This window comes from Rhinolophus sinicus, chromosome 2 (assembly GCF_057876585.1).
Source record: "Rhinolophus sinicus isolate RSI-liver-muscle chromosome 2, RSI-T2T, whole genome shotgun sequence".
Taxonomy (NCBI): Eukaryota; Metazoa; Chordata; class Mammalia; order Chiroptera; family Rhinolophidae; genus Rhinolophus; species Rhinolophus sinicus.
The window spans coordinates 100,136,634-100,149,412 of NC_142502.1; the positions used below are offsets into that span (position 1 = coordinate 100,136,634).

At 39.0% G+C, this 12,779-nt stretch overlaps 1 protein-coding gene across 1 annotated transcript in view; it reads left to right on the forward strand.

The window, feature by feature from the left end:
* BTBD9 (BTB domain containing 9) overlaps nucleotides 1-12,779 on the forward strand; it is a 397,135-nt gene that overhangs the window by 39,280 nt on the left and 345,076 nt on the right. The window contains exon 2 of the mRNA XM_074332880.2: nucleotides 3,509-3,720. Within this exon, the coding sequence (XP_074188981.1) occupies nucleotides 3,536-3,720 (185 nt within the window). The 5' untranslated portion in view covers nucleotides 3,509-3,535. The remainder of the gene's footprint in view (nucleotides 1-3,508; nucleotides 3,721-12,779) is intronic.

Sequence of the window (12,779 nt, forward strand, 5' to 3'; positions counted from 1 at the left end):
TACATTTGGGCAACTGTGGTAGGTTCTTTCCAAATCTAAGATTACATAAATGTACCCGGTAGGTTTGTAGACTCCTTGTTTCCAGTGCTTTGCTCACATTATTAGACCCTCTGATTGTTTCTGGGGATATACAAAAAAGAGTTAAGATAGTATTACTGAACTTTTATCTTTAAAGGCCTGCTTGCAAGGTAGACCCTTGTGTGGCATCAGGAAACAGATTTTAGAAGGGCTCCTGCCATGAATTGATGAGCTCACGTAAAGTGTTTGTACAAACAGTATCGTTTATGTTGAACACCGCTTTCCTTCTTGGAGTCTGGAATTCGGATCCTTGCTAGGCAGGGGCTACCTGCAGTAACCCCCATTCCTCCCCCACTAAACACCCTGGGTATTGAGTCTATATCCAGCTTCCTCGTTGGCAAGATTTAACACTTGTCACTCCTTGCTGGGGGAATGAAGCACATCCAATGTAACTCCATTGGGAGAGGGTCCTTGGAAGCTTGTCTGGTTTCCCTCAGACTTTACCCCATGTGCTTTTTCTAAACCTTTGTTGATTTTGCTCGGTTTTCTTTTGCTTTAATCAGAGCCGTAAGCACAACCATATGCTGAGTCATGAGAGTCCATTTCACATGACAGGCCCAAACAGTGATATTAAAAAGCAGTGGTAGAGTTAAAAAATATAACTTAAAACAACAACAACAACAAAACCCCACCTAATTTAACCATGTCATTATAGGTGTGGAAACAATCTCATGGGAACAATCACAGGGTAAAACAGTGAACTTAAATTCCACCACCCCCCAATTTAATTATGAAATTAAAATTGGTCTTTTAAAAAATTAAATTTATTGATGTGTGGTTTCTAACACAGGCTTTTTTAAATGCAAGTGGGTGGACCCAAAGTATCACTTTATACATAAGCTAGGGCATCAGGTGAAAATATTTTCTGCATACAAGCTTTGGCATTGATAACTTTGTTTGCACCATTTGCCTGTTTGCAATAAGATTCAACATGGAATTATATCCTAAATGAATTTTCTCAGCGGATACTTTGTTTCTCAGCGGATACTTTGTTGTGAGTAAGGGTTCTGAACCTGCAACAGTCTGATTCAGTGGCTCTTCTCAAGGCTGCTCATTAGAATCACTTCAGAATAGTGATTATACATTTCTGACCAATGACATCAGAATCTCTGATGAAGGGGCTCGAGCATCTTTGTTTTTTTTTAAGTTCCGCATGTGATTCCAATGTGTGGCAAGGTCATTGAGAATCACAGGTCTAATTAAAATTCTTTATATATGCCAATAAAAATTGCATTTATTCCATACTAAGTAGCTATATTCTATACCTGGCAATATTCGCTTTATGTCTCCAGTTGGAAAAGCATAATTAAAATGAAATTTACATAATGAAATTATATGTATTAAGAAGTACAGATCTGGAGGACCTATTAAGGTGATATTTATACTTGTACATGTAGTATTGTTTATTATGTATTATTTGAAGAATTATAAATTTACTTTTAACCAAAAAATCCATCATTGTCAATCACTTTACCAGTCATTTGACTCTTAACTCATGATGTAGATAAAATTTTAAGAGATAGTTGTATCAGTGAATGTATTTACTGGGTGCAGGCACACCTTTTATTGCGCGTCCCTTTATTGCACTTCACAGGTATTGTGTTTTTTACAAATTGAAGGCAAGACCCTCCACCAGAAACCTAAACCAAAAACTGAAACAGTTTGAACCTTTTTCTAGATTATAGTCGATCTTCGATCCCGTTACAGCAGGAGTTTGCCAAGTATAGCCTGAGGGTTAAATCCCGCCCTTTTCTGGAAATCGTTTTATTGGAATATAGCCATGCTTATTCATTCACTTATTGTCTGTGGCTGCTTTTCGTTGAATAGTATTGTGACAGAGACCGTATAGCCTGCAAAGCCTAAAAATATTTACTGTCTGACCCTTGACAGAAAGTTTGCCAAACTCCTGTTAGATGTTGTATCACACATTATATGACTGATTTACACATGATTTGCTGACACTCCTAAATGGATCCTCTAAAGCTGCATTTGGTCTTTTATATACAGGTGACTGGATATGATTCTGTTTTTAGAGTTTTCAAATGGAGGTGGCAGTTGAAGGAAAGGAATTTGCTCTGTCAGTGGAAGTTGGGGGGGAAGGTGCTAGCCCTCGGGTGCTCCTAGGTAGGGGGCTAGGAGCTTGTGTACTGACTTAGGTGGGGTGGGTGTCTTGTTGCCTAACGCTTCCTCCAGGGTCCTGTCCTCTGCATCACAGCCCTGGCTGTCGCTCCCTCTTCAGGGGTGGGCGTGGAATAGCAGTAACTGGAGAGCCTGGACTGTGAGGAGCTGCCACTGCAGTCACTGAGGATAAAGGCCATTTTCACACACTTTGCTAATAATGGATCTGGATGTGAAAGATTAAAGATTAGGAGGAGTGGCTTAACCTTTAATCCTTCCCCGTCCAAATGGAGAGTTCTGGAAGGTGTGGAGGGCTGATGGAGACAGCATATCTGGCTCAATTCCCCTACTCTCTGGTGTGGCACAGAGTAGCTGGCTCATCTCTGAGCTGTCAGCCACGTCTCCACCCTGGGCAGCAAGGGGCTCGAGAAGGCTCTCCTCCACGCCGGGTACTGACACCTGAGAAAGCAGTACCTGCAAATGCAGTGGAGATTGAAGAGTAGAAACATTTTTAGCCATCGGAGCATATAACTCCCCTTTCTAAATGGAAAGATGTTAATCAAGTTTTAGCTCTTTGATTTCCAGTTACATTTGTAGATAGGAATTACACACAGAAGCAAGGAAGTGCTTGAAATGAGATTAAATAATGTTTGGCGTAAACAAGCGACATGATCATCAGCACAAGTTTGAGAAAAATACTTGGGGTTTTTCTTATTTTGAGGGGGATTAGGATGCTTGCTAGAAACTTCATTAATAATGTCGTTATTTTTGTAAATCCAGGGATTTTATAATTTTTTAAACAAAATATTTAAGAAGGTTTCAGAACAAAGCCTCTGAAATTATTTGAAATGCAATGGTTTGTTCTGTTTGTGAGAGTCTAAATCTATTCCTGAATGACTGATATTGGGAGTGGTTACTAGTTGTACTTTACCTTATTAAATAGATCTGTGCTAACAGACGAGTTCTTCTGGGGGTTGAGTTTCTTTTTCCTGAGGTACTGAGAAATAAGGGACCTACCTGTGGGAGCAGCTCTGTAGATTGTGAGTGCTCTAAGTGCTGTTAGTGTTTGAAAACCCTGGCTTTGATTTTGGCTTTTCTGGTGTGATAAGGCAGTGAAGATAGGGGATTTAATGGAGGCAAGCTGAATTGCTTTCCAGAATAAATGGGTTAATAAAGACACCAGTAATGATGAACTCTCTCTCATGAGATTTTATTAAGTACTTTACATTTTTTCTTAGCTGTGTTTATGGTATGTGATGTCCTAAGTGCACTCCCCCCCCCCACTAACTCTCATCCCTTCTTTATATCCTAGATCAGTGACTATCATCTGTTCTACAAGATGAGTAACAGCCACCCTCTTCGCCCCTTTACCGCAGTGGGGGAAATTGATCATGTGCACATTTTGTCTGAACATATCGGTGCTTTGCTGATTGGAGAAGAATATGGCGACGTCACATTTGTTGTGGAAAAGAAACGTTTTCCTGCCCACAGGGTAATTTTAGCAGCGAGGTGCCAATATTTTCGGTAAGTCTGTAATACTTTTCAAAGATTGAAGTCAATTGTAGAAAACATTGGTATTTTCTAGTCTATGAAAAATATGTAACCAAGCATAAGAATAAATACTGGTAATCCTTCACTTCAACATCTAAATGAATTTCATCTTTGTAGACTTTTTCATTTTTCAAAATTGCCTTTTTTCAGGAGCCACTTCAGAATGATAAGGTCTGAAGGCTCCCAGGCTGGACTGGGTGCCCAGTCAACCGATTTTCAAGGCCTCAGGAGTATTTCTCAGGCTGTCTTTGTTGCCCTCACCTTCTCCTCACAGTTGGTGACCAGTGGAACTTAAACTGATTTATTGGCAGACTGGCTGCTTGTTGCATATAGACTGCCCTCTGGACTTGCTAATGCACACCCTAATCAGACTAGTGAGATCTAGGACCTGTACAAAGTCCAGCACATCTATCTCTAAGACAAGCAGTTTGATAACACCAAATGACATGAAACTTAAGTGTTTACTGTTTCATAGTTATATTAGAACTAAAACTAAACAAAATATTTATGTATTTAATTAATGTAAAAATTTATCTTGTATGTTGCTATTATGTGTTACTCAAACTCTTAATTTCCAGGGTAATAAATGTTAAACTGAGTTCTAATTACTCTACATTTTGCCTAATGTTAAAAGGGAATCATCACTGAATGATAATTTATTTTTGATACATCCATAGAGTCTATATCCAGAAAAATCATGGATTTGCATGGGAAACTTGATATTGGGAAAATTGAGGTGCCGATGGCTTAGAGAATATTTCCGTTACTTCTAGTGAAAACCAGCCTGAATTTTACCATCAGAATTAACCGACACAGTGAAACAACACCTAGACTCACACACACTGTAGTAAAGTGTGTCTCTTGGCAATATTTACTATTTAGCTAGAACTCTTCTGGTACTTTATGAACATTTTTAGAACATTCAATCTTGTACATAGAAAATGCCACTGTAGATGAAGCTAGGGGTCTAGAAAAGAGTCTAAGAGTCCTAGTGAACACTCCCCTGTCGGTCTTGATAATGGTCAACTCTACCAAGGCAGCTGGCCTTGGTCTGCTCATTGTTATCAGCCTCTGTCCTCTGCACAATTTTCCCTTTGTGTTTCTTTCCCTTTTCTTACTTTTGGTTCACTCATTACTATTAAAGTGTTTTTTAAGAGTCCATCCTTTCTGAAGTCAGAGCTTTTTAGTTTTATGTTTAATATTTGTTAATAGTATATACCATACCCTCTTCCAAAAATAATGAGACAACTGTATGTGGGTATCTTTTAGGTGATCAGTATTTTCTTTTTTCTGTTTTTAATTTATTGGGGTGACAATTGTTAGTAAAATTACATAGATTGCAGGTGTACAATTCTGTATTACATCATCTATAAATCCCATTGTGTATTCACCACCCAGAGACAGTTCTCCTTCCATCACCATATATTTGATACCCCTTACCCTCATCTCCCACTTCCCACCCCCGTTACCCTCTGGTAACCACTAAACTATTGTCTGTGTCTATGAGATTTGTTTCTCATTTGTTTGTTTTGTTCTTTTGTTGTTTTTGGTTTCTATAAAACATATCATTGAAATCATATGGTTCTCTGCTTTTTCTGTCTGACCTGTTTCGCTCAGCATTATACTCTCAAGATCCATCCATGTTGTCACAAATGTACCTATATCATCTTTTCTTACCGCTGAATAGTATTCCATTGTGTATATATACCACAACTTCTTTATCCATTCATCTATTGAAGGACATTTTGGTTGTTTCCACGTCTTGGCCACTGTAAATAAAGCTGCAGTGAACATTGGAGCACACATGTCTTTATGGATAAATGTTTTCAGATTTTTTGGGTAGATACCCAGGAGAGGGATTGCTGGGTCATATGGCAATTCTATTCGTAATTTTTGGAGGAACCTCCACACTGCCTTCCATAACGGCTGCACCAGTCTGCATTCCCACCAACAGTGTATGAGGGTTCCTTTTTCTCCACAGCCTCTCCAACACTTGTTACTATTTGTCTTGTTGATGATAGCCATTCTGACTGGGGTGAGGTGATATCTCATTGTGGTTTTGATTTGTATTTCTCTGATAATTAGTGATGTTGAGCATTTTTTCATATGTCTATTTGCCATTTGTATGTCCTCTTTGGAGAAATGTCTCTTCAGGTCCTCTGCCCATTTTTCAATTGGGTTGTTTGTTTTTTTGTTGTTGAGTTTCATGAGTTCCTTGTATATTTTTGATATTAGCCCCTTATCGGAGGCACTATTTGCAAAAGTCTTCTTCCATTCAGTTGGGTGCCTCTTTATTTTGTTGATGGTTTCTTTTGCTGTGCAGAAGCTTTTAAGTTTCATATAGTCCCATTCGTTTATTTTAGCTTTTACTTCCATTGCCTGTGGAGTCAAGTTCATAAAATGTTCTTTGAACCCAAGGTCCATAAGTTTAGTACCTATGTTTTCTTCTATGCAGTTTATTGTGTCAGGTCTTATGCTTAAGTCTTTGATCCATTTTGAATTAATTTTGGTACTTGGTGACAGATGGTAGTCCAGTTTTATTCTTTTGCACATGGCTATCCAATTCTGCCAGCAGCATTTATTGAAGAGGCTGTCTTTTCTCCATTGTATGTTTTTTGCTTCTTTGTCAAAAACTATCTGTCCATATTTATGTGGTTTTATTACTGGGTTCTCAGTTCTATTCCATTGGTCTATGTGTCTGTTTTTCTGCCAGTACCATGCTGTTTTGATTATTGTAGCCCTGTAGTACAAGCTAAAGTCAGGGAGTGTGATACCTCCAGTATTGTTCTTTTTTTTTTTTAAGATTGCTTTGGCTATTTGGGGTCTTTTGTGGTTCCAAACAAATCTGATGATTTTTTGTTCTATTTCTTTAAAATATGCCATTGGGATTTTGATGGGGATTGCTTTAAATCTGTACATTGCTTTGGGTAATATGGCCATTTTAACTATGTTGATTCTTCCAATCCATGAGCACGGAATGTCTTTCCATTTCTTTGTGTCTTCTTCAGTTTCTTTTAAAAATGTCTTATAGTTTTCAGCATATAGGTCTTTCACATCCTTGGTTAAGTTTATTCCTAGGTATTTTATTCTTTTTGCTGCAATTGCAAAAGGAATTGTTTTTTGTATTTCTTTTTCTGAGATTTTATTGTTAGTATATAGGAATGCAATGGACTTTTGTACGTTGATTTTGTAGCCTGCAACTTGACTGTATTCGTTGATTGTTTCTAATAGCTTTTCGGTGGAATTTTTAGGGTTTTCTATATATAGCATCATGTCATCTGCAAAGAGTGACAATTTAACTTCTTCATTTCCAATTTGGATGCCTTTTATTTCTTTCTCTTGCCTGATTGCTCTGACAAGGACTTCCAACACTACGTTGAAAAGCAGAGGTGATAGGGGACAGCCCTGTCGTGTTCCTTAACATAGAGCAAAGGGCTTCAGTTTTTCACCATTAATTATGAGATTAGCTGAGGGTTTGTCATATATGGCCTTTATTATGTTAAGGTATTTTTCTTCTATACTTGTTTTATTAAGTGTTTTAGTCATAAATGGATATTGTATCTATCTTGTCAAATCTTGCTTTTTCTGCATCAATTGATATAATCATATGATTTTTGTCCTTTATTTTGTTTATGTGATGTATCACATTGATGGATTTGCGGATGTTGAACCATCCTTGTGCCCCAGGATGAACCCCACTTAGTCATGATGGATAATCTTTTTAATGCATTGTTGTATTCGATTTGCTAGAATTTTGTTTAGGATTTTTGCATCGGTATTCATTAGAGATATTGGTCTGTAGTTTTCTTTTTTTGTGTTGTCCTTACCAGGTTTTGGTATCAGGGTAATGTTGGCCTCATAAAATCAGTTAGGGAGTACTGTCTCTTCTTCAATTTTTTTGGAAGAGTTTGAGCAGGATTGGTATTAGATCCTCTTTGAAGGTTTGGTAGAATTCACTAGTGAAGCCATCTGGTCCCGGACTTTTGTTTTTGGGAAGGTTTTGGATGACTGATTCAATTTCGTTACTGGTAATCGGTCTGTTTAGATTTTCCAGTTCTTCATGGTTCAGTGTAGGAAGGCTATATGTTTCTAAGAACTTTTCCATTTCTTCTAGGTTATTGAATTTGGTGGCATATAGTCCTTCATAGTATTCTTGGATGATCCTCTGTATTTCTGTGGTGTCCGTGATAACTTCCCTTTTTCATTTCTGATTTTGTTAATTAGTCTCTTCTCTCCTTTTATCGTAGTGAGTCTAGCCAGGGGTTTGTCAATTTTCCTAATCTTTTCAAAGAACCAGCTCATTGTCACATTAATTTTTTCTATTGTCTTTTTGTTCTCTATTTCATTTAGTTCTGCTTTAATTTTTGTCATTTCCTTTCTTCTGCTGACCTTGGGTTTTACTTCTTCTTCTTTTTCTAGTTCTTTAAGGTGTAACATGAGGTTGTTTATTTGGGATTTTTCTTGTTTTTTGAGATAGGCCTGTAATGATATAAATTTCCCTCTTAAAACTGCTTTTGCTGCATCCCCAAAATTTTGGTAGGATGTATTTTCATTGTCATTTGTTTCTATGTATCTTTTGATCGCTCCTCTAATTTCTTCTTTGACCAGGTCGTTCTTTAAAAGTATGTTTTTTAATCTCCATGTATTTGTGTTTTTTCCTGCTTTCTTTTTGCAGTTGATATCCAATTTCAGAGCCTGTGATCAGAGAATATGCTTGGTATGATTTCAATCTTCTGTCATTTGCTGAGGCTGATTTTATGTCCCTATATATGGTCTATCCTTGAGAATGTTCCATGTACACTAGAAAAAAATGTATAGTCTGATGTTTTTGGATGAAGTGCTCTGTATATATCAATTATGTCCATTTCATCTAATGTGTCATTTAGGGCTACTATTTTGTTATTTATTTTCTGTTTGGATGATCTATCCATAGCTGTGAATGATGTATTGAAGTCCCCTAGTATAATTGTGTTTTGGTCAATTTCTCCTTTTAGTTCTGTTAGTAGTTGCTTGGTATATTTCAGTGCTCCCGGATTGGGGGCATAAATATTGATAACTGTTATGTCTTCTTGTTGTATAGTCCCCTTTACCATTATGAAATGTCCATCCTTGTCTCTTGTTACCTTTTTCACCCTGAAGTCTGTTTCATCTGATATCGGTGTGGCTACACCTGATTTTCTCTGGATACCATTTGCTTGGAGTGTCAATTTCCAGCCTTTCACTTTGAGTCTGTGCTTGTCCTTGTAGCTGATATGTGTCTCTTGGAGACAGCATATGGTTGGGTTTAGTTTTTCGATCCAATCTGCTACTCTGTGCCTTTTTATTGGTGAGTTCAATCCATTTACATTTAGGGTGATTATTGATCTGTGAGGATTTCCTGTCATTCTATCTTTAGTTGTCCGATAAGGTTTTGTCTCCATTGTTTCTTTGCCTTTTTGTTGTTGTCTATTATTTCTGTGTGGTGATGTTCTATGATGTTTCCCTCTGTTTCTTCTTTTATTACAGTATATATTTCAATTCTGGATTTTTTTCGAGTGGTTACCCTTAAGTTTATGTAAAAGAAAGTTTGATATTCAGAGTATTCCATTTTCTTCAGCACGCTTACTTTCTCCATTCCCATATTCCGGTTCAGGCCTTTACTCTGCGCCTTTTTATGTTTTGGTTGCCACAAATTGTCCCTGTTGATGGTGGTCAAATAGCCTCCTTTAGTATTTCTTGTAGTGCAGGTCGTGTATTAGAAAATTCCCTCAGCTTCTGTATGTCTGGAAAGGTCTTTATTCCTCCTTCATATCTAAAGGATATCTTTGCTGGATATATTATTCTTGGCTCATGATTTCTCTCTTTCAATAGTTTGAATATTTGGTTCCACTCCCTCCTGGCTTGTAGAGTTTCTGCTGAAAAATCTGATGATAATCTAATGGGCTTTCCTTTGTAAGTTACCGTTTCTTTTCCCTGGCTGCCTTGAGGATTCTTTCTTTGTCGTTGATTTTAGACAGCTTCAATACAATGTGCCTTGGAGAAGGCCTGTTGGGATTGAGGTAACTAGGTGTTCTATTTGCTTCTTGGATTCGAGGGTCCAGTTCTGTCCACAAATTTGGGAAGTTCTCATCAACAATTTGTTTGAATATATTCTCTGTTCCCTTCTTTCTTTCTTCTCCTTCTGGTATGCCCATTATTCTTATATTGCTCTTTCTGATGGAGTCAGAAAGTTCTTGTAGAGTTCTTTCATTTTAAGTCTCAAGTCTCTTTCTTCTTCCATCCGTGTCATTTCCAGGTTTCTATCTTCGATGTCACTGATTCTTTCCTCCATCCGGTCAACTCTACTACCTAAGCTGGCTATTTCATTCTTAATTTCTTCTATTGAGTTCTTGATCTCCAGAAATTCTATTTGGTTCTTTTTAAAAATTTCAGTCTCTTGCGTAAAATGCTCATGCTGTTCTTTGATTGTGTTTCTGAGTTCATTAAACTGCCTATCTGTGTTTTCTTGTATCTCGTTGAGTTTTTTCAGAACTGCAATCTTGAATTTTCTGTCATTTAAGTCACATATTTCCATATGTTTAGGTTCCTTTTCTGGAGACTTTTCACTTTCTTTCTGAGCTGTCTTGTTGCCTTGGTTATTCATGGCAATTACTGATTTATTATTTCTCTTCCTAGACATCTACAGGAGTGGCTTCTGAAACAGGTTGATAGGAATTGGTCTTTCTCTTGTTTTCCATTACTTTTTGGTAGAATGTTTTATTTTTTTCTCCAACTGCAGACTTTTTTTTCTCTCTCACATGGTAGTGCTATGTTTTCTCTGCACTATTTCAGCTTCTCACACAATGGGGGGATTCCCTGGGAGACGGGCTTCTCCTCTGTTAATAGTTCGCCTTGGTCACAGGGCGCAGTGTCTGTGTGGGTATGCGGAGAGCTTTTGAAGTTCCAAAGCTCTTCTTGCACCGGATTCAGAGCCCGTGTATTTCAGCAGTTCTGTTTATTCCTGCAGTTATCCACCCGGATAGGTGGGGGCAGGGGCGGGGTGAGTTGTGAAAGGTGGCCCAGAGCAATGGCGGCGACCACCACTACAGCCAGTCCTGCTTCCACAGCTCCCTCCTCTTTGCCGGAACTAGTTGGGCTGCGAATCTGTGTCTGCGGTCCACAGTTCTCAGAACAGCAAATATTCTGTTCTTTTAGTCTGACACCGCTACTCTCTTGCTTCTAGCACCGGGCAGGTGGGGGCGGCGCGAGCTCTGGGAGGGGAGGGAGGGGGCGGCTAGTCTCAGTGCCTAAGGCTCCGTTCTCTGCTCGGCAGTGCGGGCTTAAACCACCGTTTTCAGCCTTTTTCCCTCAGTCTTTTCTCCGAGGTCTCTGCCGTGAGCGTTGGGTTCAGCCGTGTTATATGCTGCCCCCTCAGCCCTGTGGGCCATAAGCGGAGCCCTAGCAGTCTGAGTTCTTCCCTCTCCCGCAGCTGCGGTAGTTCCGGGAAGCAGCGAGCTCGGAGCACTGAGCTGGGTCTGCGTCCTGTGCCCGCGCGGCTCCGTCCCCGTACTTCTCCCTTTCCATCTCCTCCGCTTGCGTGATTCTCCCACCTGTAGGTGAATTCAGTAGTGGGCCTCTTCGTCTTGCCTGTCTGCTGTGCAGGGAGTCCTTTGTGGAGTTATAGTTGTTCAATTAGTTGTAAATTCCAGGGGAGATTTACAGAGGCTCATCTCACGCCGCCATTTTGATGACGTCCTTAGTATATTAAAAGAAACTCAAATACTTTTAGAAATTTGAAGGTCATGTTGAGTGAATGGAATATACTCCCATCATTTATTAACCTTGTTCTTGAGGTCTCTTTGTGGCTTACTGACCTTTACAGTACCTAATGGCTAAACTAGGCTGAACTCAGAGTCATTACCAGTGCTACCTGAGATTCTCGTGGCTGCCACTGTTCATGTGTGAAAGCTGAGTTAACTGTCAGCAGTTGGGAGAGGCCTCACTAAGTGTTGTCGCAGAGCCTATCACTTCCCAGATAAGGACCAGCTAACTGTACAGGAGGGATCTTTCCACAGGGTGGGTGTTCATATTTAGGGTTCCCAGGGACCCTCATCAAAACCGCTTTTAAGGCATTGAGAATGCAGGTAAATACCATGGATCATACCAGAGTGGGAGTAAATCTTGGCGAGATCTTCCCAGGAAGGTGTTCTTTAATCTAGTAGTAATTTAAAAGTTGTGGCTGGAAGCTCTCTGGATTAATGAAAACCTTCACAGGTGTTTTTAGGCAGAGTATGACCCAGTGAAGAGGTATGCTCAGAATATTCATGAATCTTTTGCTGGATGGTTTCAACTATTTTCCTGAGGCAAACAAGAATGCTGGATGCTGGGGGAGAGTGGGAGGCGTTCTAGACAGGCATGGAGGGAACCCTAGAAATGCTAGTCCTGCTCTGAGAAGGTTAGGAGCAGGGCGATCTCTTTTTGCTCCCTCTTCTCTTCCTGTTACTTCTACATATTTTCTTTCTCTCTCTTTGCTCTTCCTTTTCTGTACTCCTCCCTTGTTGTCCTCTGGTCACCCTTTCTTTTCCGATGGAGTGAAGGTTTAATTGGTTCATATTATTTCTCATAGAGTAATAGAGGTAGAAATTCAAATTCATTACCTAACTGAATTGTCTAGTTTTCATTTTTTAGATGAGCAGATAAGGAATAATGTGGGTATTGTTTTATAATCTGACAAATACTGAGAGACAAAAAAAGTCAAGTCATCCATAATTCAATCATCAATTTCATTTTTAATTTACCAAGTAACAATGAAAGTCCCTCCCTCCCAGCCGTCTAATCCCATTCCCCAGAGACAACCACTGTTAACAGTTTAATGTGAATTCCCCGGATTTTTCTCAATATAAATAGACTATACTATGTGCTATACTTTTTTTCCTTAACACATATGGATCTGCAAGTTACCTACTATATCCTGGACATCTTCACAAGACAGTATATATTGATCTCCCTTGATCTTTCTATTGGCTACACAGAATGTGTATATCACAGTTTTTTCAACCACGTTCCATGACATT